Here is a 24,714-nt window from a genome sequence, read left to right on the forward strand (position 1 = left end):
TTTATATTTTCAGGATTGATCCATGTTGTGTAACATGTGTTAGGACTTTTTTTAATGGCTTGTGGTGGGGTTTAGATATTTTTTCTTCTGTGTGCTTTTACCGACAAGAAATTGAACAAGTGTGCGATGAAGAAAATCTTGTTGTCATGCTCCCGTTGCCTGTGTGTGTTGTTAAAACATTGGAACAATGTGTTCTTTTTTTTTTCGTGCCCCAAATGGTCCTTGTGTCTCTTTGTATTTTTACGCCTTTATTTTTTAATTTACTTAGATTTTATTTATTTGAGAGAGAGAAGAAAGGGAGCACAAGCAGGGGGTGGAGGGGCAAAGGGAGAGGGAGAAGCAGATTCCCCACTGAGCAGGGAGTCCAACATGGGGCTCCATCCTAGGACCCCGGGATCATGACCTGAGCCAAAGGCAGATACTTAACTGACTGAGCCATATTTTCACCACTTTAAAAAACAAAAACAGTATGGGTAAAATGTCTGTGGTAGAAATTCAGAAGGCATAACAAGCAAAAAAGAATCTGGAGATATATTTATCCACAGAATCCACCATCCAGAGGTAAATCATAGTAATATTGTTAAATGTGTTATATCACGGGGAAGTCGCCTGGGTGGCTCAGTCTGTTAAGCATCCAACTCTTGATTTCAGCTCAGGTCATGATCTCAGGGTCATGAGATCAAGCCCCATGTCAGGTTCCACACTCAGAGTGGGATTCTCTCCCTCTTCTCTGACCCTCACCTCTCGTTCTCTCTCTCTCTCTCAAAATCAAATCTTTAAATGTGTTATAAGAAGGGGGTTGTGGCGGGGTGGTGATGGTGTGGTTTTGGGTTTGGTTTTTTAAGTAGGTTCCACACCCAGCATGGAGGCCAACAGGGGGTTTGAACTCACAACCCTGAGATCAAGACCTGAGCTGAGGTCAAGAGTTGGCCGCTTAACCTACTGAGCCACCCAGGCACCCCTATCACAAGGAGCTTTTTAAAAATTGTTTTTACGTATCTCATTTAATTTTCATGATAGCCTATGAGAACACGTACTCCCCCTCCCCCTGCTCCCCTCCTTCCTCTTCAGTAGTTTTCAGATGAGGAAATTTGGCCTTAAGTCACTAACTTACCCCAGGTCACGTAGCTAATGACTGACTTAAACCTAGGGCCACCGAGCAGAGCATTACGCCAGTCCCTCAGGCAAAGCATCTGTGTGTCTGTATTAATGGGATTGTGCTGTACATAGTGGTCAGTAACCTATTGACTTCTTCGCTGAGTGTTTCGTTAACAACTTCCATATTCATAAATACAGATCTCTCGCATCATCCCTTTTGGTGGCTATAATAATAGCCATTTTGTAGTTATTTAGCCACCCTCTAGTTTCGAAGAGTAAGATTCTCCTCCTTGATTCTTTTTTTTAAAAAACCTTGTATGACCATCTCCATAATGCTTAACCAGCTGCCAGTTCTCGATTTTTGCAGGATCTTGCTGATACCAGGATGACTTGGGCATGCTCTTTCTTCTCTAAGACATGCTGGTATCTGGCTTTGGGGAGGCGAAGCACCCCCACAAGGCCCTTGGTTCCCGTGCAGGTGATGCACGAACGCTTGGAAGGCCGGCCAGAGCAAGCCAGCCTGCCTGCTGACCCTCTCGCGCAGATCTTCCTGGTGTTGCAAGGCAGAGGGGAACTGGAAAAAGACTGACCGTGGCAGGCAGTCGTTTACAGTTTGAGAGTAATTTGTTCGTCACAGACTCAAGATCCTCTTGAGATAGAATTACTTATCGTCCCCCCAAAATAGAGAAGCTCAGCCTAAACGCCTCTGGTTTTCTTTTGGTTTCTCAGTGCTTCTAACAGGTTAGGATGCCCTGTTCTCTCCAGTTAACTCTTGCTGTCATTCACATCCCAAGAATGAGTACAATCTTTAGGAATGAGAGGGTGGGTTGTATACGTTAGTGCTGGCCAAGTTTGCACTGTTTATCTTACTGGAAAGTCAACAGTGTGACTGTTAACCTCCTGCACAATTAACATCTAGGCTTTTTGTTATGGTTGTTCTGAAACTTTGTGGTTAAACCTGATTTTTATGAGGCGGAAAGATGGGGAGAAAGCGGGAAAATCTGGCCAGTCTGGGGGCTAAATGGATCAACACCCGGGGTTGGTGTTGTAACTTGGAAGTCTGGTAGCCTGTGGAATTGGGTGGCCAGGCCAGTGGAGATCACTCTGCAAAGGTACTTGGCCGCTTTTATTTCTAAGGTTAATTGGGCCTTTTGAGTAGATCAGATTCCCTTGGAGAAGCTGAAGGGCAGTGAGACTTTTTTTAAAGGAAGCCTTCTCTTAAGAGCTTTTGTTTTTGTTTTTAATTTCATTTTCTTTTTTAAAAAAATTTAAATCCAGTTAATTAACATATAATGTATTATTTTAAAAATAAAAAACGCCATGTGGTTAACATAGTTAACGAAGCTTTAGCTTCCAGTGGTCAACTCATTCCTAGTAAAAAGAGCTGAACAGTAAGTATGAGGCCCAAAAGAATGAGGAAGAAACAGGGTTAAACAGAAGTGGCTGAGGGCACACATTCCAAAGCTCCACTCCCTGCTCCCGCCTCTGTGCAGGTATGGCCCCGGTCAATTTGATGAACCAAGGAATTTTCTTGTAGTAAGGATAGATTGCCTATTGCATACACAACATTATTTACCCCCCCCCCCATCGTGTCCTCCCCTCCTTTTGTATGTTAGTGCCGGTCACTGCTGCCGTTCGCTAACAGACACGGGTGATACCATGCACTTCTCGGTGCCTCTCAGATTCTCCTTTACTTTCCATGATGAAGCTCTGCGAGAGTCTGTATTTTTACCTGAGGAAACCAAGGCTCAGAGAAATTAGGTCAATTGTCTGAGGTTATGCAGCTAGCAACATCTACAACTAAAAGACTTAGAGATGAGAACACCGGTTTGACTTTCAGGTGAAACTTACTGAGTCACTTTTGACCACATTTCTGGAATTACCTCGTGTGATACTGACACAAGAAGGTTGGTTGTTCTTCTGTTGTCCGTTTTCATTGACCATTTGCTGGCTCCCTGAAGAGTTTACAGCTCTTCCAGTCCTTTCTGGATGACAAATCACATCTTCCTCATAGCCTGCCACTAGGAAATTAATAAGGAGTTCCATTTCCACATAGTTTTTCTCAAGTACATTCTTCTCCCCACCCTACCCTGGGATTGCCTGCATACATTCAATTAAATAGGAATTACCTTTCAAGTTTGGGGAGAATGAGGGCCTTCTGTGGCTCAGCATCACGGCCCCAAATTTGGGCTGGAGAAATAAAAGATGACGGTATTCATCCAGCATCTGGCCCACAGTAGGTTCTTAGTAAATATTCACCACAAACATTGACAGAGAAGTGGTAGCATTTGAGAGAAAGTAGTGCTGACCAAATTTTTGGATACCGTGGGCTTTATTCCTTCATGCTGGCCCTGAGCTGCCTTTAAGAACCTAGCTTAGTCTCTTTTTGTTATTCTAATTGCTGACTGCCCGCTTTCTTCATCCATCTCGAGTCCTCATGGTTCAGTACCCTTAGAAAACATGTTCGGTGCCCTCATGGAGTATGGTACGCAGGTAGAGTGTCCTTCAGTGGTAATTTGGAACCCCTGTCGCCTCTGAGAGCCTAGAGGGACGAAGGGAAGCAGCTCAGAGAGAGCAACAGATATTTCTACAAGTGGAGTTTTGCTTTGCACTCAGGATTTAATCTGACCCACCAGATTATGAAAGTGAAGGAAGGAAGGAAGGGGGGAGTCCGGAGAAGATGGAAAAGGACAAGTTCCTGAGTTTTCTGTGTGCTAGTAGTAACCTTGTCATCTGTGGACAGAAGTTCCAGGTCTACTGACGGCTTTGTTCCTATAGGGTTTTCTTATTCACATTGATTGGCCGTGTGAGACTTTCCATATTTAAGTGTTGGGTTTTTAGGCTCCCTGAAAGAGACGTTTAAAACCCCTCAGCACAGAGCAGCGCTTCGCAGCCTCCGCCATAGCCGGCAGCATTGTGGTGCTGAGGCATCTGACAGACTAAAGACGACTTTCCTTAGGATGATGATGATAAAATACTGTTTCAAATAATGATCTGATCACTGCAACACCATGAGGGATAGAGTCCTCATTATTTTGTGTCTTCCCCAAGTACCATTTAGAGGCTGGGGCAGGACTCGTTGGGGAAAGCACGTCCGTGCTCGGGACACATGCAGGTCGTCTACCGTACTCCTCCTGGCTTTGATGGAGCCCGGTTGTGGCCGTGGTGCATTCTCTGGGTGCCTCGTGCTCAGTGCACTGATGGCCAGGAGGATGGTGGTGGTTACTGTGGCAAAGCACCCACACCCCTCGAGTCAGGAAGATGATGAAGGGCATACACAGCTCCTCTGTGTTAATTGATTTGTTCGATTTTATAGTTGCAATTTTAGTTTGAATTTCTAGGCGTCCGCATGACAGTACCACCTGAAAAGCTAGGAAGAACAGTAAGATTTTTCAACTGTTCATCTCTAGAGACAGTGGCATTTTACTGCACTAGGGTTCTGTCATCTTTGTAGGACTGACACCTTTTAATCTGTGGGCTTTCTTTTTGGTGATTGGAAAGGCCTCTTGGGATATGGAAAGTTATGCCTATTTTTTTGTTGCTGTTGTTGTTATTTCCATAAAGGTAGATATATTTTCTTGGTTTGTATAATGTATGCATAGAACTTTTTGACCTAGCCCCTCCTGTTTACCTCAGAATTCTTTCAGGAACAGACTGTAGACCAGGTTGAACTGACATGAGAAACCCAAGGAGGTGGGAAGCAGGGGTGACAGGTTTTGTCCATGTGGCCCACCCACCTCATCTGTGCAGGCTCCGCAGCCAGTATCTGATGTTCTACCAATGGCTTGTGAATATTCTCGCCATTCCCTGTGCATGAAGCTGAGGGCAGCCAGGGAACATAGATGGGGGGAACCAAAACGGGGAGAGTTGCTAAGCTCATAGAGCAAGAGCTCAGTTCAGACACACACTGCCTTCAGGAATTCCTCACACAGCCCATAGGCCCCTGCGCTTCTGTGTGTCTGGATTTGTTATTTGTACTCCGGGGTATGTTCTGAGGTTCTGACTCCTCGGTTCCCTAAGTCCATTGCAATCTCTTTAAAACCGATAGCTGTGGCAAGTTACTGAAGTTTCTGTCTTTTTATCCAGACTGGAGCCTGTACAGATTTAGACTGGCGTTTCCTTAAAAGTCAAGAAAAGGTGCTAAACTAGAAATCATTGGCTTGATTATATGTTTCTCAGTTTTGATAGTGGAAGAAGTTGCAGCCACTTGGTAATATCAGTTAAATTGAACAAACTTTCAGTGACTGTCTTTTGTGTGCTAAACCCAGGTTCTGGGAGTAGGAGATTACAGTTTGGGAAATGAACAGAAAGAGATCATTTTCATTATGAGTGATAGGTGCAGTGATCAAGGTACACGTACTGTTAAGGGAGTTGTCAGAAGGCTATTTGGTCCATCCTGGGTTTTCAAGAGAGCATCATGCCTTAATGAAGACCTCTCTAGGCAGTACCTGTTCCGGCTGAGAATCCCTTCAGCTTTGTTAACTACGAAAGGAACATACATTAAAATAATGAAGAGAGATTTTGCTTATAAAATTCTTTTTGTTTAGTTTTGTGTTTAATGATGATTCCCAATGTTGTCATATTTAAAAGTTGGTACAAATGTATCTGTTTCTATTGGGAATGTAATATGGAAACGGTTCAACACAGTAAGATATGTCGAGGTCCTTAAAAATGCTCATCACATTAGGGGCACATGGGTGGCTCAGTTGGTTGAGGTCCAGCTCTGGATCTTGGCTCAGGTCATGATCTCACGGTCATGGGATCAAGCCCCGCTCTGGGCTTTGTGCTCAGCGGGGAGTCTGCTGGAGATTCTCTCTCTCTCTGCCCCCCACCCCCCCTGGCTCTCTCAGGCATGCCCACTGTCTTTCTCAAATAAATAAATATTTTTTAAAAAATGCTCATCACCTTAGACATCGTTTTTCTACTCCTAGAATTTATCTCAAAGGAAAAAAAAAGATGTACTGAAAGATTTATGCCTAACACAGCACTTATTAAAAATGACAAATGTCTGCTCTGTAGCACACAGGCAGGATACAGTGGTGAGCAAAACAGACACAGGCCCTGCGCTCAAGGAGCTTATAGTTGAATAAAATAGCTTTGTAGATGATCCATTTTTATAGACTAAATAGAGATCTATTCAAGTAGTAGTTTCATTAAAAAGACACCTGTGCCTCCCCGTGTTCTTGAACATACCTCCCCCTTTTTAGCTTTCCTCCCTCACCAAAAAAAAGGTGAGTGGCAACTGGAAGTTTTAGGAAAAGGCTAAGTGTTATTTAGACGAAGGAAGAAGCTTCTTTTCCTTTCTTTCTACTGCGTCCAGGACTCTCAGCACAGCACGGATTGTTGACATTTTTCATCTGTCTTCTCTGAGATCCAAACCTATGGTTTCTTGTGCCTCCTTTCTCTTTTACTCAGTGTTCATATGCACATAGTACGTCTCTTAACTAGTTTTTGTAAAACGCGAAAATCAAGTCATGGGGATGCTTTTCTTACTATAAATTTAAGTTTAAATATCGTCATGGCCCAGAAAAGCAGATCAGAATTGTCATGTTTTCAAAATAACATCTTATGTTTTTCATCCACCCTGAAGTAGTATTTTCTTTTTTGTTTTTGAAGGTAGTGATCATCTTTTCTAACTGGGTTAAGAAGTTAGGCCTGATTTTGGGGGAAGGTGCTTGGCTAGGCAAAATCACCCTCATGACTTGGCGGGTAAGTGCATGCGCTCTGGAGCCACATTGTCTGTATTGAAATCATGGCTTCGCTTCCGGCTGCGTGGCCTTGGGCCTGTCACTTAATCTCTCCAAGCCCTTAACATCCTCCATTCATGACAGGGAGATGATACTAGCGGTACCTACCTCAGAAGGATGTTGTGGAGAATAAATAGGTTAAAGTCTGAAGTGTTTGGCCCAAAGTATGTGGTGTATAGACATCCTTATTACCGTTTGATATGCGAATAGCCCCGTAGGCTGGCCACACTACAGCTCGTACGTACAATACTGAAATCCCTTTACAGTTTAAATTCTCTACCACAGATGGAAAAGGTCGTTTGGGCAACAAGAGAGGCAGAAGACTCACTTTAACTGACCATACAGTTCTAGAACAGAAAACGAGGGGGGCTGGGTATGAATGAATATGGGGCATATTCATTCCGGAAGTATTTATTGAGTGTCTCCTTCGTGTCAGACCCCGAAAAGACTCACTTGTGAGTACAACTGAGCAGTAGTCCAGCCTCGGGAAGCTTAGCCAGGTCTCTAGCAGGGTGGAGCTGGGCGAATATTTTTGTATTGTTAATATCTAGATTTGATTACAGTTGTTAAGAAATCTCAAGGTCTCAGAGAAGCTGGCAGAATACCCTCCAAGTTCAGTTGCCTGTGTCTGGGAAGGGAGGTGACTGGGAAAGGGCTGGGGAACCCTCAGCCCTGCAGTTGCCAGTCTCAAGATGGCAAAGAAACGAACGTGTCCGGTGGTGAGGAGCGCAGGAACACATAACCAGTGACTTGAATCAGGTCCCCAGAGGAACTCTGGGTTCCCTTCAACTCTCAGATCAGGAATCAGATCCTTTTAAAACCACGGATTGTGTTGGCCTGGAACAGCTGGACAGTAAGGGAAGAACGGGACTGTTAAGAGCAGTGACTGCTCAGAGGCATGGCAAAACATCACTAACTGGAGGGGAAGTGACTCTGGGCCAGTTGAATCAAGACCAGCCTGGTTTTGGAATTTCCTTGGCATACTTCCTTTGTGGGTCTGGGAAGGCCTTCCTGCAGGTTTGAAGAGTTGCTCCAGGAATATGTATTATGAGAGAAAAAATGGAGTGGAGAGACCGTGGAAGTTAGGAAGCCAGTTTAAAAATCAAGAGGCTGTTAAATCAGTCTAGGTGACTAGAACCTGCAGTTGGCTGGCAGAAGCAGGAGTGGAAAGGAAAAGCTAGTGCGAAAGGCCTAGAGGAAACGTAATCAGTATGGGGAGGCAGGGCCGCGAAGGGTTGGATCCTGGAGGAGATGACGGATTCACAACCTGGTCCTACCACTTGCTGTGAGTCATGTGCTGATTCTTTAATAACCTCTGTGTGCCTCTGCTTCCTCACCGTGTGGCAGGAAAGTGTTCATACTTCCCACAAGGAGCCACCGGCACAGCGTGTGACACATTTTATGTGCTCGGTAAACACTGGTTGCTACTGTTACTACTCTTACTGTCATTGTTGTCGGTATCTTTGTCATCTTTACTGTGGTTAGGATTTAGCAGTTGTTTGGGAAATGGAGCCTTTGAACCTGAATAAATGGGATAAAGGAAAATGTGGGGAGATGAGAAGAGGAATTGGTTGTGAGTGACGGTGAGCTCACTTGTGGCCGGGTTGAGTTGACGAGTTGGGAATGTCTACATTGGAGTGGAAATCAAAGCTGTAGATGAGTGAGTTACCCTAAAGAGAATTCATAGTTGGAACTATGGAAGTGGCCAAGGGCCGTCATAAAGAGTGGGTAGAAGTGGAAGAGAGCTGAGCACAGACTTGATTTCTCTTGGTGTCTCTAAATTTAGTACAATTAGCTCCATGTGCAGAACACAAAAATTGCATTTGTGATGTGTGCTGGGTGGTGCTGAAGACATCCTTTGAGCTTTTCACCAAATCTTTGGATTCTTCCCTCACACTTCTCTTCTTGGGGAGCCAGTGAAAGTGTGTGACCTTCTCTGGGACCTGTCATTTCCTAGGGCCACTACAATAAATTACCACCATTGAGTGGCCGAACACATACTCTCTTGCAGTTCAGGAGGACAGAAGTCCAAAGTCAAGTGTCAGCAGTGCCACTTCCTTCTGCAGGCTCCAAGGGAGAAACCATCTCGTGCGTCTCCTAACACGGGTGGCTTCTGGCCATCCTTGGCATTCCTTGGCTTGTAGACACGTCATCCCAGTCTGTCTCCATCTTCGCATCACCTTCTTTTCTGTGTCCTCTACTCTCGTAAGGACATCAGTCATTGGATTTAGTGCCCTCCTGAAACCCAGGATCATTTCATCTCAAGATCTTTAAATAATGACACCTGCAAAATTTCTGTTTTCAAAAAAGGTTCCCGGTAAATGGGAATTTGGGGAGGACACTATTCCACCCAGTGCCAGAGCTAGTCAGTATGCTGGACCACGGAAGCTGGCATGGGCTGCTTTCTCAGCCCTCACACGAGAAGAGAATGTCCGGATAGGATAGTCCCTGAAAGAATCAGCTTCTTAAGACTGATTTTTGAGGGTTTACTTGACAGACATGGCCCGACTACTTGTGAGGTATGCGTGAGTGCGAGTTGGCTGTTTAACAGAGTCTTTGATTTATTTTTACTGCTTCAAAATTGATTTTGTTTAATTAAAAATAGAATTTTTCATTATATTTGGGCCTTTTGTTTTTTCTGGTCAAATTCTTCATCTGTCAGGCAAAAGCTCTCCTGAAGGACTCTGTCCGTGTATTCTAGTAAATTGAGTAGTATGCTGAAAACTAGAGACGAAGACCACCTGCACTGTAGGGCCTGTCACCACCACCAGTAGTGGGGGGTGGGGGGCAGAATGGTATGTGGAAGGGACCCTGAGCCATGAGACAACAGACCAGGGTTCTGTCCCAGTGCAGACCAGTTAACTACAAGACCTTGGGTAGGTTTTTTTCTCATTGTTAAAATGAGACCACCCATTCCTGCTCTTTTCTCCAGAGCTTTTGATGGGTGTCTAGGATGATAATGGATGCTCTTAGCTGTGTATAAACATGTATGCAAATCTAATGTGTTATTAAGACCGGGTTGAAATGTAATCTTATTTAGGAAGTCACATTTACATGCTCTCATGTCTTTCCTCTTTCTGCGTATATTTCTCTCCCACATAGAATTGAATTAACCTACAATTTGAACATTTCCCCCTCCAAAGGGCAAGATAGAAGTTACATTTTTCTTTCTCCCTTGGTTTTATCAAGTATAGAGCAAATGGTTGAATTGTTGGTACTTTCTGATACTCTGTGCTAGGCACTGGCTGAGCAAAGAGTGAGAACTTGGGGTTTTGGAGGTAAGTGCTGTGGCCTGGCCTGGAGATAGAAGACGCAGCAGGACAAAGAGAAGGTGCTCCCCGCCCCCCTCCGCCCAAGGACATCTAAGTGGAGTCCTTTTAAGAATGAGGACGGGTTTAGCCCCTGGCAGAGGGAGCAAGTGAGCAGCCTGGAAGTGGGAAAGAACCAGGCATGGTCACACAATGGAAAGGGCTGGTCCTGGCCCATGATGGGGAGCCAGGTGAGAGGCAGGTCTGTAAAGGTAGGCGAGGGCAGGATCATGGGCGGCCTTCTGGGCCCACGACAGCCAGAGTTGACGCTGTCCTGACAGCAAGGAGAAATCATAGAAGGGTTTTAAGCAGGAGAGTGACATTGCAGAATTGCGTATTTTATAAGTTGTCCTGGCTGCAGCGTGACCACCAGGAGGACGATAAGGAGGCTTTTCAGGAGCCCGGCAGTGGTAATTACGATCACAGCGGATGACGGGACGGATTCAGTGGGACCTTGGTGAAGGACTACCAGGTTACCGTGGCTTGGGCAACTGAGTGGCATCTTTGAAATCTGGGCCCAAAGAGGACAGGCAGTTGGAGAGACTGTGTTTAGTTTCTGACACATTGAGTACGAGATTGCTGTGGAATGTTTCCAAATAAAAATATCCAAGAGGCAAAGTAAATACTGACGTAAAAGTTCTTGGAACTTGTGTTCTCACCTGTACTCAGGTTATCCGTGAAAGATTCTCTTGCTTTCGTTTCTGAGAGTCCTTTATCTTTCTCTGTTGTTTCGGTGTGATTTTTAGACTGGAAGCTTCACCTTTCTGCAGGTTTGTTTCCTCCCCCAAAGAAAAGATAGACGAGCTGATCTTCATGAGCCCTTTCGGTTTAAACCTTCATCAGGCACTGCAGTTTTTTCTTTTCAAAGGGCTTGAAAGGTGGAGTTGGGGAAGTTTCTAGTCCTTGTTTGTCAGAATTCAGTTTGAGCTCTTCTGGTTGCATATTCTTATGCTAAGAAAAAGGCCCATTCAGATGTATATCGGGAGCCCTCGAAAACACTATCCTCAGAGGTGCTAAAGGAGAAAGGATGTAGGGAGATCTGGGACAGTGGGAAAGGCCTGGCCCACCCTCTCAGGAGGTCGGATTAGGCCTAGACAAAAAGCTCTGGCCTCCTGGCTCACTGGGTGGTCCGGAGCCTCTCTTGTCAGGGGAGTCTCACCCCCTCCCTGGACGCTAGTCATCCTAATGGGCCCACGGCAGCAAACTTCCTCTTTCTTCAGCCTTCCCATCCTGTGAAGTTTTTAGCAGGAAAGGCAGACTGAGGAAGGTGAAACCCACCTGAGCCATGCTGCCCGCCTGCTGCCGCCTGCTCCTGCAGCCGGGTCGTCTGTGCAAAGGGCTTGTGCTGTGAGAACCTGTCTCTTCAGCTGTTGGAATGTTCTCGAGACCATGTTGGCAACCAGGGAGAGTATGCGCGGGTCAGAGCTCATTCGGGTCACTACCCTCTTCTGTCAAAGGAGAGCGCGTGGCTTCTCAGAGGGTCCTCAGCCTCCTGGTGACACGGGGGTGTCTGTGAGGGCTGCCCAACCACAGGCGTGACCCTTCCCTGGCCCGGCGCTCCCCATTGTGCCCGTACTGCTCTGACCCTCCAGTTTCTCTCCCGAAACAAGTCCGGAATCGTGGCTTTCAGTTGCATTTTCTCCGCACGTGTCCCGTCGTTGATGGAGCAGACTGCTGGAGAGCAGGACCGTGCTGTAAGCTCTCCGACAGCAAAACACGGAGCCCTCCGCCCAAGCATCTAATGATGCAGCGAGAGAGACAAGACAGCTTCAAGCAGTGGTTCGCAAACTCAGGCGTCCGTCAGGTCCACCGGGAGGGCCGAGTTCTGATGCGGCAGGTGTGCCGTGGAGCTGAGGACCGCAGGCGCTGCTGCTGCGGGGACCGCCCTCGGGCCCTCCGTGCCCTGCGTGCCCTGCGGGTGCTGGCGTACAGGGAAGATAGGGCCTGCGAGCGCGGAGGACCGAGTCCATAGCTTGACTCCGTTTGTTCTCCTTTCTTCCTTTCATTTCACCTGTCACACTGCTGGCTCAGATTTGCCCGCACTTGGTGAGGCCCCGAACCCGCGCTGGAGGACTGGCTCCCGCAGCGCTCCCAGGTACTTGGGGCGCTGGAGCCCGTGTCGGGAGAGCCTGTTGGCTTCCGTCCCAGTGGTCGCGGCGTTCTGTTTCCCCCCCGGGCTGCAGCTGCTCATGGCCCGCCTGCCCTCTCTGAGGTGGGTTTCCACGAGCTGTAGGAATGAGTTCAGTCTTCAGAGACTCGGAAGAGGAGCTTACTTTCGGAACTGGTCCCTGGTGAGCACAGCTCTGAGAACAGTTTTCACACTGTTCTCTGGAACCCTAGCGGACCTTGGGAACTGTCATGGGGATTGAGGTCCTCCAGCTCCCCCCCCACCCCCCCCACCAAGTCAACCAAAATTTGCTACACTTTTATTTTGAAAGGGATTCTGGGGGCACCTGGGTGCCTCAGTCAGTTAAGCATCTGCTTTCAGCATAGGTCATGGTCCCGGAGTCCTGGGATCGAGCCCCACATCGAGCTCCCTGCTCAGCAGGGAGCCGCCTTCTCTCCCTAACCCTGCTTGTGTGTGCTCCCTCTCTCTCTCTCAAATAAACACAAAATCTTTTTTAAAAAATAGAAAGGTATTCTGGGAAAAATTAGTTTGAAGAAAGGGTTCCACTGCTTTTATTTTGAACTTTGAAAACCATCGTTCTGTAGCATTTGTTCTGGTTTGAGCCTCCTTTTGCTCTTTTGCTAGTTTTTTGTTTCATTTTTGTTTTTGTGTGACAAATACTGAACGGATTGGGAAATTTTAGATCTAGTTCCTATGGATATTTCCTAATCTCCTTTAATAAAACAGTGGTGTATCGTTAAACAGCTTTTAGAATTTTCCACCGGGTACTATTCAGTCCAACAAACAGTATTACACACTAAATGCTAGTCTCAGAGCTGGCCCCAGGGGCCCAGACTTGGTTAAGACCTGGATCCTCCCTTCCTGGGCTCTCACTAACCAACCCTTGGAAACTTGGTTGTGAGAAATCCTCCTCACTTTCTCCTCTCCCCCAGTACTCTCCAGCTCAGGACATCTCCACTGGCACATTTTGGGCTCCTCTTCCTCATCCTCCTCCTGACCAGCCCATTCTGTGCTGCGTGTCTCTTGATATTTATGCTAACTCCAGATTCCTTCTCAAGGGGAGAAGGGAGAGATATGAAAGACGTGATCAAATGTAAGTTCACTCCGATCTCTCTCAGGCTTCCACTTCACTTACCTGACTTTATTATTACTCAGCAGCTTTGGGTGTGGGAGATTTGGAAGCCAATGCTGCCCCATCCTGCTGGGCTAGGTTTTAGGCAAATGTTAGTGAATAGTCTCTGAGCGTGTATCTAGACCCAATGGGAAGTAATGCTTTAGGATAAAAATGTGGAAATGTCTGGAAATCATAAATCCCATCTATCAAGGATGAGATTGAAATCCTGACTCCACCCATCTCCATTATTTCTCTCTTTAGGATCAGGAATCTTAAAATGAGGGGCGCCTGGGTGGCACAGCGGTTAAGCGTCTGCCTTTGGCTCAGGGCGTGATCCCGGCGTTATGGGATCGAGCCCCACATCAGGCTCCTCCGCTATGAGCCTGCTTCTTTCTCTCCCACTCCCCCTGCTTGTGTTCCCTCTCTCACTGGCTGTCTCTATCTCTGTCAAATAAATAAATAAAATCTTAAAATATATATATATCCTTTTAAAAAAAAAATGGAATCTTAAAATGACATCTCATTTCATTTTTAAAACTTTCTAAAGGAAAGTGATTAGATTAGAGCACCCCCAGCTTGGCCAGTTCCTGTGAGGCCACAGGATGAGGAAGTGCTGCCATCAGGCTGCAGGCCCTGCATATCCTTTCTGATGGCGGTTAGCGTCATCGGCCGCCACAGTAGGGCTGAGCAGGCACGGGCTAAGACATTTGTGTGCTAGGTCCTGAGACTCTGTTGACTTTTTTTCAAAAAGACTCAGAATGTCTTAAAATAGCATGGTAGCTGAAATAACAGTACCAACAACAACAATAATAGCTTGCCATTCCTGAGAATGGTTGTTTGTTTAAGATCCGAGGCCTGGGTTCTGGCAGCAGTTAGTTTCCACGAGCGGGGCTCCCACAAGAGTTGCTCTAATGGAAATCATATGGTCTTGTCATGACCGGAAACACAGGGGTCTGTGAAGCATTCTCCCAACCCCTCCATAAGGAATTTTCTGACAAAAACTACAGACACCCACACATCCTAGAACTAGAAATAGGTGGTGTAGACCTGATCATTTGAAGAAAGCTTAGGATGCCTCTGCGTTCCCATTCGAATAATAACTATGAGCCCACACTTCGGGTCTGGCTCTCCAGCCTAATCTACACGCAGTCTGCACTCCCCTCACCAAGTGTGAAGAGGACATTTTAACTGCCTTGTTGAGAGAGGGAGTCCGGGAGTCTGGGCAGCCACAGTGTAGCACTCCACATTGTTGGGATCCCCATGCTGCCCTCTGAATGGCTGGTCCTCGTCAGCTCTGGACTCCCCATCACCTTTTCAGGAGTTCTTGCTGTGCTGCCTGGCTGTGGAAAACCTCACCAGGTCCGCCTGCACCCATAGGCTCAGCTGCTTTCCGGTTGCTCCATAGAGCAGTCCCCACATCACACTCAGGAAAGTTGTCTGTTTCTAGCCCCGTTCCCATACTGAAGACCCTGCCCAGAGCCACAGTTTGGGGGTGGGGGGAGACTGGGGAAGACAAGAGAGATCCAGAATGAGCAGGCCTGGGGTGGCTTCTTACGTGTGGGAAGGAGTGAAATGACTCTTTCAACCTTGGGTCACGTGCACTCTAGACTTCTGGAAAGTCCTGAATGGCAGAGTCACTAATGGCTTTATGACAGTCTCGTTTTCCTGACTCCTCCGGCAGTCCTGGGTAACATCCTTGGCCTACTTGATTTCAGATTTTGACAGGTGATAAAAGCACACACTGAGATCGCTGCTTCACAGAGTCCAGATTCATAACTATCGACTGGTGTTCTTTTTTTTCTTTGCTGAGACGCTCCCTCATGTGTTTGCTGTTACTTTAATGGATTGCTTCCTGATACATTCTGAGCCCCGGGCACTTGCCCTTCAGTCTGGCAAACTGCAGCTTGACCTGAATGGAATCGGATTCAGACCAGTCAGTTGGCAACATGACTCCCTTTTTTTCGCCTAGAAAATACAGTCCGTGTAAGCAGCAACTGTGAATGTCCTCATTTGCATCTTCGTGGGGTTTAACTTGAATCTGGATACTCCAGGCTTTTTCACTTCTGAAGGCGTCGGAGGGCTAACTGGGAAGTGCTCGGGGATGATGGTGTATTCGTCAGCAGTAATGACACTGATAAACAGAGAAGTCCTACGCTTCTGGTCTGTCATGGCCCTGCCAGTAACCATCGTTCTCCCAAAGGCTCTGCAGTGGGTTTTCATGGGATATCTCCTACCGGTTCTCTTCCTCTTTTCCTCAGAGGGCCACGTGTGCGGTTTTGTGCAGGAAATCCCCACTGTTCTTGTGTTCCCCCAGCTATAGTTGGAAAGACATCAGAGTGTCCGGGGCAGAGCCCAGGCCTGGGATCCCAGCAGGGCAGACAGGCAGCAGATGCCTGTTGGTTTTTTTCACTTTGTATTTACCATTCCCTCGCTTAGAGTTTGGGGACCCAAAACCAACAGGTTATTGAAAGCATGAGAGTAATTTGACTTCTGCCATGGACGGGGGCTCGGGGTGATTTGGTGTTTTGTTTCTGATTGGAAAGCAGCTGTTTGGTAACCACTAACTCTTCCCTTATTCTTTTCTTGCAGATGAGCTCACAGTGCCTGCACTTTACCCCAGTAGCCCTGAAGTGTGGGCCCCGTACCCTCTGTACCCAGCGGAGTTAGCGCCTGCTCTTCCTCCTCCTGCTTTCACCTATCCCGCTTCACTGCATGCCCAGGTAATTGACCCCCATCGGCCACGACTTCACTCACTCCACCACCGGTCCTTTCCAACCTGGTTCCCCAGAGCACACCGTACAACTAACACCTGTCCGGCTAACAGACCCACCTCCGGGAGATTAATGATCCCCTCTAAATCCAGCTGACACTCCTCCGGGACTTGAGGACCGTCTGACAGCCATGATATCACCCACTGCCTGATGTTTGCCCCAAATGACACCTCTCTCTTCCCTAATGATCTCACCCTCATATCACACACGAGAGACAGACGGGGCGCAGGTTACCCGCCCCCCCAGCCCCCAGCCAGCCCGAGGGTGTTCCTAGAACAGAGTCGCGCGTGCCTGGTCGTGCGGAAGGGCTGCTGAGGGAGGCGTGCGCTGGTTGCCGGAGTTCCATGTCTGCGTGTGTACCTGTGTGTGGAGAGATTTCTGCTCCCGTGTTCTGGAAGAGCTAGTGGCCAAAGGGGGAAAGTGGGAAGCTTCCAGGAAGACCGTGTGCTGCTAGCTTACAGATGTCACAGGAAGGATGAAGCGTTCCTTTTTTCCATCTTTAGAAAAGGAGGTACGGTGTAGTGTGGAGAACGTCATTACAGGTCAAGGTGAAGGTCTCTGTTTGGACCCACTTCCCTTCTTAGTTAAAAGTAGGCTGAGTTTCACAAACGCCCTTGTTTCTTCACAAAGATTACTACCTACGTACCAACCCTTCCTCTCCCCTTAAAAAAAAAATGTTGCTCTTTCTTTCGCTCTTAGTGCAAGCAGTAGTGATGCGTGTTAGGGTTCAGAGGGATGATGGACAGCAAATAGGACAGAATATAGATGCATTCATTTTACCGCACGTGTAAATCCTGTAAAAAGCGGGAAAGCCTGGTTTCTGAAGAACCGTTGGCCTGGACAGACAGGTGGGGTTTTTGTTTTGCTTAGTGTTTATTTACAAGGCTGGATGGGACACACAGCTTCCTGGGAAGCTCTTCCTTCTGACTGAAAACCCTTCCATGGGGTACAGCACTCCCTGTGTTGTATAAAGCACGGACACGCAGCCCCCTAGCTGACATCCTCGTGGGCCAGGGGGTCAGGCGTGGAGCTGGCTGCATACGCGTCCCTTGCGTCTCAGCCGAGCTGTCCGTGCTCCGTGCACGCACAGCCCAGCCTCCCAGGCACCGCGCAGGCAGACTAGGCCCCCGACGTGAGGACCCTCAGTGTTGGCAGAAGGAGGTAGAAAGTCGTACCGGTAGTAAGGGAAAAGTAGACGGTGGTGGTGAGGGCAGCTGGCACGGAACATGACTTATAGCAGCCCCAGGATTCACAGCCCGGTGGCCCGGTGTCCAGATCAGCTGTGCTTTCTGCTTTCCCTCCCCTTGCTGCTGCTTCCACCTCGGTCCGCGTCAGCGCTCCGTCTCCTCGCAGGGGGCAGGGGAGGGAGAAGAGAGAAAAACATAAACCTGTGGCTATCTTCTGCTGAGTCATCGAAACGTTCGCAGTGGCCTTGGGGATAACTGTGTAGATGATGGCCCCCTCTGTCTGTGGGCCCGCCCCCACCATCTGTGGATGTGTCTTCGCTCCTCTTCCTAGACTGCCGAAGTGTAGATTACCTGACAGTGAAGGCAAACGGTCCTAATACCGTGGAACGGTGCCCAGTGTGCAGAGTATTCTGAATATCAGTGGCTCTGTTAATCAGCAGTAAAGCCTTTCACCGTTGCCCTGGAAAAGCAAGAATGGACAGTAGCCAGGAAGGACTGGGAATAGTGGCTTTGGGGCCTTAATAACATTCGGGTAACTTGCCCTTGCTTCATATAATGGATGAAATCCAAAGTATATCTGGGGATGTGTGGGAGAAGGAACTGAAGAGTCTTAAGAAAGCCCATGCCCATTGTGAGAAAGGTTAGAGACAGTGCCAAGATTAGATGGACTCAGCCATTTGACTTAGTGGGATGTATTGCCCATGGTGGCACCCTCCCCTGTGAGTTCTTCCTTGATCTCGAGACTTTCCCAACCTGGAGTCCACTTGGCTCTGCCACATCGGTCCTAGAGTTGGTGGAACTTTCATCTGAAATCAGTGAGATCCTTGTGCTCAACCCCAAAACTTGTTTGGAGTCATTCCCAGTGCAAGCTTGGGTTCTGTATCCTAAAGGCTCGTGAACAGATATGGTTGTCTAAATCTCTTTGTCCAAGATGAGAATCATAGAATGAACTGGTAGAGACTTTACCGATCAGCAGGTCTGGCCCATTTTACAGTTGAGGAGACAGACCGGAGAAGATGGAGAGTTCTCGAAAGTCGCGAGTGGCTCTACCATGACTGGAGCCAGGTCACCTGACTCCCAGGCCTTGCTCTTTCCACGCCTCAGTGCTGGCTCACCAAAGACTTACTCTTTGTTGGAATTTTGGAAAGGCCTCACTCCACTGACTCCTTGGATCTTTCTTCTTTAAGTAGATGAGAAGCCTGTAAGAAGAGACTTGGAGGCAAAGACAAGGGAATGAACTTAACCTTCACCCAAAGGGCCTGAGAGAATTTTTATTAACTGGAGGTAGAGCAGTGGGGAAGACTGAAACGGAGCATCCCCTTAGTGGATGATTCCGGTTTTGTTTGGAGATCTTACTGTATGTCTTTGGAGACGCTTTTATATTATTTTGTTTTTCTTAGCATTGTTGTGCTCTGTTTTGAGACTTGGATTTTTTTTTTCTTCTAGTGTTTCTCTCCTGAGGCAAAGCCCAACACACCTGTCTTTTGTCCACTTCTCCAGCAAATTAGATTTGTCTCTGGGAATGTGTTTGTAACATACCAACCTACCGCAGACCAGCAGAGGGAGCTCCCATGTTGAATTTGCTTGTTAGCTATTTTTCCCCCATTTTGCAAAAATAATTTCTTGGTAACGTTTGAGAGATTTCAATAAAAATTTTAATCAGAGCAAAAATTATCTCAAGTAGACTGCAGCGTTTTGTTTTCATGGTGATGCGAGTTTGGAGCTAAGAGGTTATCTCTGACTGAGATTGTGGGAGAATTGGGCCCGTGACACGGAGCACACACCACATGGGAGAATGCCGCAGAGCATCCAGGGGAGACCTGGCCCAGAGCCGAGGCCTCACTGCTGCTGGTCTCTTCTTGGGCTTCCGAACCATCGAGAGCTGCACGTTGGAAGGTTCTCTTTCTAGCATCTGTGAGTCGCCTCTACCAGGAGACCTTGCTTCAGCGGGGACGGTGTGTCTGGCTGTCAGAAGCCTCTTTGAAGCAAAGAGACGTATTTTCCAGTCTGTCCACCCTGATCCAGAGGGAGGAGAACCCGAGGGGCAGGAACGGTCGTTGAAGATCTTCTGGTTCAGTGCCAGCTTCCGTCTGTGGCCTCGTGCCTCCATCTCTGAATTGAAGACGCTTATTTGACACCACATCCCGTTTTCGAGGCGTCATCGCAGAAGGTAATTGTTCCGTCGGCTACAGCACTGCCCTGTCCTTCGTAGAGATGAAGGAACAACTTGGCGCAGCACACAGCTGAGCTCTGAGCAGATCATTAACGTTTTTAGACACGATCGTCCTGTCTACTGTCAAGGTCATTGGTGTTTGAAATTTATTAAATATATTCTGAAAGTCCCTGTGAACAGGAGGGCAGGTTTCATCCGTGGCTTTTAGGAGAGTTCTGCTTTCAGGCACAAACAGCACTTCCTGCCATGTCATCCTCACACAGCTCGGCCTTTTCAGTCCCCGTTCAGTTTTGCTTGGTGCCAGTCCTTTAGTCTTGTTGCTGATGGGCCAGAGAGAAAACCAGTAAAGTGCACTGTTCTTGTTACATTCTAGAAACAATACCATTTACCCTTGACCAGAGCCACCTTGTTGCCCCAGAAGCTTGTCCAGGTAAGTAGGACTGAGAGAGCAAGTCCCCGTTACCTGTTTCTTCTTCAGGGGCCTCATTTACCCTGAGTCACGGCAGATCTTCCTCCCAGGCTGCTCCACGGCGCAGGGCTGGAACCCCATCACCTGCATGTCCACAGAAGGTTCTAAAATCCTAACGCAGACTTCCCAGGCCGGGACATGTCCCTTGGGAGGTGCCCTGTGACACACTGGACAAATTGTAAAGGTTAAACCCAAAATCAATATAAAAATGGACCATGGGAAAAGTTGACCCAAGCACACAGGGAAGGAAGAGAGATCACAGGGGGAGAGAAGGGCCAGGAACAGTGTGCGGAGCTCCCGGCAGAGCTGCCCGCCCGCCCACCAGATCCAGGCGTTAACTCAGCGAAAGGCAACTGTGAACTGAATCTTGAAACTTCTTTATAAAAACAAATTTCATTAAGCGTCTCCTCTGTCACTAACTATGCCCTGTGGAGAATACTGAGATGAGACACAAGAGATCTGGTTCGGCGCGGGGTGTATATGAAGCGCACGGCCCGGGGGTGAGGGAGTGTCCCGAGGGAGGCAGGGAGCAGGGCCGGTGTGAGCACCGAGGCCCAGCAGCACGGCCGTGATGCATCCCACCCAGGCACCGCACGGGACTCGCACAGTGAGGCCCCTTGGGTTTTCAGTCAGGGCGGCTGGTCCTGCAGTGGGAGCCGGGAACAAAGCCCGTGGGAGGGGCTTCGGCACCCCAGCGGCTGGCCAGCCTCCCAAAGGGAAGGGAAGAGTCAGAGATTGAGGGCATTTGCTTTGGGGCCTCCCAGGTGGCATCAGCTCTTACCGCCTGAGACCTGGTCCTCGAGGCCTGGCTTTCTCCAACGACCACTGTCTCCCTGCAGTCCAGGGCCTGTGGTCGTCTGGGAGAGCATAGCTTTGAGGGACTGCAGAGGTTGGCCTTTGGGGGCTAATCAGCCCAAGGCTTTAAATTGCTTCTAGACATCGATGAAACTTACTGATCCTCTGATCTGTACCTTTCCTTTCAACCTACAGCTCCGTGAAGGTCAGACTGTGAGGGGACACTGCCCCTGGGTGCTCTGTCTCCTGAATGTGCTAGCCTTGTCTAGTTCCTGATTTTGTTCAGCTTTCTGGTCGAGGAGCCCCTGGCTTAACTCCCACAGGACGCCAGGCTGGGGCAGGCCGACCAGGCATTGTGCTCACAGCGCCGGGCTCCTGGGAGTTCTGGGCGTGTGTCTCCCACTGAGAAGGGAGCACAGAGCCCCCTCTCCTTTCTCAGACCACCTCGGGCTGTTTCTGAGCCTGGCAGTAGCACGGGGTGGAGGTGCGGGCCCTGGAGCTACCTGGTCAGACACTGGCTCTGCCTTTACGGGCTGTGTGAGCTCGACTGCGCACATTCCTTACTTAACCTCTCTGGGCTTCAGGAAAATGGGCCTCATCATCGCTCTTGTAGAGCAAGAGTGCCTGGGGGCGCCTGGGTGGCTCAGTGAAGCATCTGTCTTCGGCTCAGGTCGTGATCCCGTAGTCCCAGGATCGAGCCTCACGGCGGGCTCCCCGCTCAGCAGGGAGTCAGTCTGCCTCTGCCTCTGCCCCTCCCCCGTCTCGTGCTTTCTCTCTCAAATAAATAAACAAAATCTTTAGAACAAGAGAGCCTGGCACCTAGTAAGGACTTCCTAAATGTTAGCCTTTTAAGGAGCATGTGAATTTTCAGCAAGGAGGAGGAAACCTAGGGCCTAGCTACCCACGAGGCTGTGCTTGTTCAAATGCTTGACGACACTGAGGCAGCGGCAGAGTCCTTGTGGCTGCAGCCAAACGGCAGGCCAGAGGTTGGGAAGAATAAATGAGGGGCAGGTGAGCAAGATGAGGCATCTGGGGACAGCCACCAGAGTGACAGCACCTGCCCTACGTCCAGCAGCGAGGCCTCTGCAGCCTGTGCCAGCGCCGGGAGGACTCGTCCCCACAGGAAGTCTCCCCCCACAGCCAGGCCCGGACACGCCTGTCAGGAGAAAACCTCTCCCTGACAGGAAATAGATCAAGAGTGGGAAACAGCTGAATTCCCAGAGAGACCAAGTGGTTCCTGTGTGTTGCTTTACTCAAGCCCGTTGTCCCTGAACTTTCCAGCTGCTGCCTTATCTCACTCTCCTATCAGAGAAACTGGAGAAGAGAAAGACCCACGGGTCATCCGGCCCATTCCTCCCTGGACTCTGGCTCATTCTTCCCACAGTCCGTCCGTTGGAATTCTGCCTGGCCGCGTTTCCAGGTGGCAGCGTCACCTCTCGTGCCTTGGGAAGTTGCTCTCTCCATAGGCCTGTGACTGAACCCCCGGGGATCCCACCCTGGCCAAGCAAATGACCTCCTGTTTACCTTTTCTGTCGTCCTCATCCCCTCCTCTGCTCTCCGGTCTCTGGAGAGCGCGGGAGCCCTTAGGAAGGCAGTGAGAGACGGAAACATTCGGCCCATCCTCACGGGCCTCTTCAGCAGCGGTCCAGAATCCTTCAGCCAGAGCTCCTGGGGATGGTTGGCTCCTTTGGCCAGAGCTGCTGCCGAGCCCCAAACTTCACCACACTGGGCCGCTTGCTTCAGCAGCTGTTCAGAAACCTGAGCAGTGCCCTGTGGCCGTGGCCATGACCGTGGCCGTGGTTGGGGATCCCAACAAGACTCCTCAAATTCACCGTTGCCATGACTGAGAGAGTGGCTCCAAGGGGGCCTTTTCCTGGCTGGGGGGGGCCACAGGGTTTCCTTCATTTGGGGCACTGTCTTTCATGTCTCTCGAGCATGTTTCATTTTGTCCTTTGTAAGGCTAAACTTCCTAGGGCCTATGACTTTCTCCCTGGCCTCCGGGAGCTCCCCCTCGTCCGTGGGATTATCCACAAATAGGTGGTCTGACCATCCCAGCAGGATGGTGCAGAGGATCTGGCACGGCATCAGGACTCGGTGTTGTAAAATCAAACAGGCCAGTTTTAATGACCGTTTCCACCCACTGTGCTACCTTTGGGATTTTAAACAAGTTTATTTTAACCTCACTGAAGCTCAGTTTCCTCATCTATGAGGAGGAAGACTGAGTATCTACTTGACAGGGTCATTTCGAGGGAAAGAGTAAAATGTTTGTCATGGAGTCGTAATTATTAACCTAGCTCTTCTGTTTCCTTCTTTTGTCAGAACTTGATCTGGCATGGCCCAGAGGCTCCTGAGCCCTCCCCTTGTAGCATTAGAAGCAGTTGGGATATAGGGACTCAAGACCAGCACCCCACCAAGAGAATGATAAGGGTCCAGGCTCCGTTCTTGGGTGAAGAGGAGAAGCAGTGGGGGCCAGGGCAGGGGCCGCAGCCTGTGGCCGTGGTGTGTCCCGAGGCGAGGCCCTGGTTCGGCCAGCTGGCCGTTCACCCGGGCTCGGGCCTCCTGTCCTAGGAATGGGCACCCAGATACCATCCAAAAGTATGTGGGTTCTAAGTGGTTTGGAAACAAAACCAAGGCTACAAAGAAGGTTTAGAAATATAAAATGTAGCCTTCATAAAAAGAAAGTGAACTTCTCCTTGAAGAAAACCAATTCTGACAGGGGGGAAAAAGGCAAATCAACTCCAAATGGATCATGTTTTATTCAGGATTTGTGCTGCCAGTGGGGAAGGCCAGAGCTCGGTGACAGGATGGGAAAGTGGGACACCCCAACTTCAAGCCTCATCCACTCTGCCATGAAGTACTTCTCGCTTCACTGGGCTCGGCTCCTGGGGACCTCTAATGGCCCTTGATAGCAAACATAGTTAAAAATTAACAGGCTGACAGAATTAAATATGGATGACAAGCAACCACTGTGGACTTAATCTGACACAGGATGTTACACGCTTGGGTGCCCTCAACCCGAGTGGCGTCTTGAGTGAACTTCTGGGGTGTCTGAGCACATTTCACATGCCTGTTTGAAGGCAAGAACCTGGTTTGTGCTTAGGACAGACAGGGAAAGAGTCTAAAAGCCCAGGAGAGAAAATTGTCCCTGAAGGCTTATGGTTAATTAAGTCCAGCCTTGACTGGTCTTAGCAGGAGGTGTTCACAGGGGTCTAGACTTGTCGCTGCCTGGGCTCAGGCCTCAGCAGTGTCCCACCATCCAGACAGGGAGATCTTGCAGGGGTATAGGGCTGGGCTGGAGCGTAACCTTCTCCAGGCAGGACTGGCTCACTTCCTTTCTGGCAGTTGGGGTAGGTCAGATGGCCGACTTAACCTTTGGACCCATTCACATAGATCTGGATATTTCGCCTTGATGATGGCAGCTTGTTTAATTGCCCTAGGCAAGGAGTATTAGGTGCCAGACAAAGAGGAAAGAATGGTGATAGCCTTTCGTGCCCTCTGCGTGTGCTGAGCGAGAGGATGGGCCGGCAGTTTGGGGGGGATGGGGTTGGGAACGGGAGCGACCCTCAGTGGGCCTCATTTCATGAAACAGAAATTCCTGAAAAGTGTTTTTCCAGTTTGGGTGAACACTGTATTAGATAGGGCAGGGGAGCTATTTTAAAGAACCCTGTGATTTGTCCCATAAAGATGACCATCTTTTTTGTATGGCAGATCAGTCTAGTCTCTTTGGTGAGTTTGGAGTTTCTTGGACCGCAGTGTGCTCCTGGCTTGGCAGCCTTCCCTTAGCCTGGCAGCCTTCAGCAAAGTTTGCTGTGGGACCTGCCATGCTTTATTTGGTGCTGCTGCTCAGAATGGATCCTCAGGCCCGGAGTGAGCAGGCCGGGGTTGGTTATAACGAAAGAATGTGTGAGTGGCTGGCTGCAGTTG

At 48.9% G+C, this 24,714-nt stretch overlaps 1 protein-coding gene across 5 annotated transcripts in view; it reads left to right on the top strand.

Moving 5' to 3' along the window:
* The window catches only part of RBPMS (RNA binding protein, mRNA processing factor), a 165,999-nt gene that overhangs the window by 128,514 nt on the left and 12,771 nt on the right, over positions 1 to 24,714 (top strand). For 4 of the 5 annotated variants that reach the window (XM_057303576.1, XM_057303574.1, XM_044387504.3 and 1 more), the window contains one exon: positions 15,985 to 16,115. In XM_057303576.1, the coding sequence (XP_057159559.1) occupies positions 15,985 to 16,115 (131 nt within the window). Of the gene's footprint in view, positions 1 to 15,984; positions 16,116 to 18,799; positions 19,032 to 24,714 lie in introns of those variants that run through there. The other variant, XM_026508371.4, reaches the window with a different exon arrangement.

The sequence above is a fragment of the Ursus arctos genome, unplaced genomic scaffold (assembly GCF_023065955.2).
Source record: "Ursus arctos isolate Adak ecotype North America unplaced genomic scaffold, UrsArc2.0 scaffold_27, whole genome shotgun sequence".
In the NCBI taxonomy this organism is placed as follows: Eukaryota; Metazoa; Chordata; class Mammalia; order Carnivora; family Ursidae; genus Ursus; species Ursus arctos.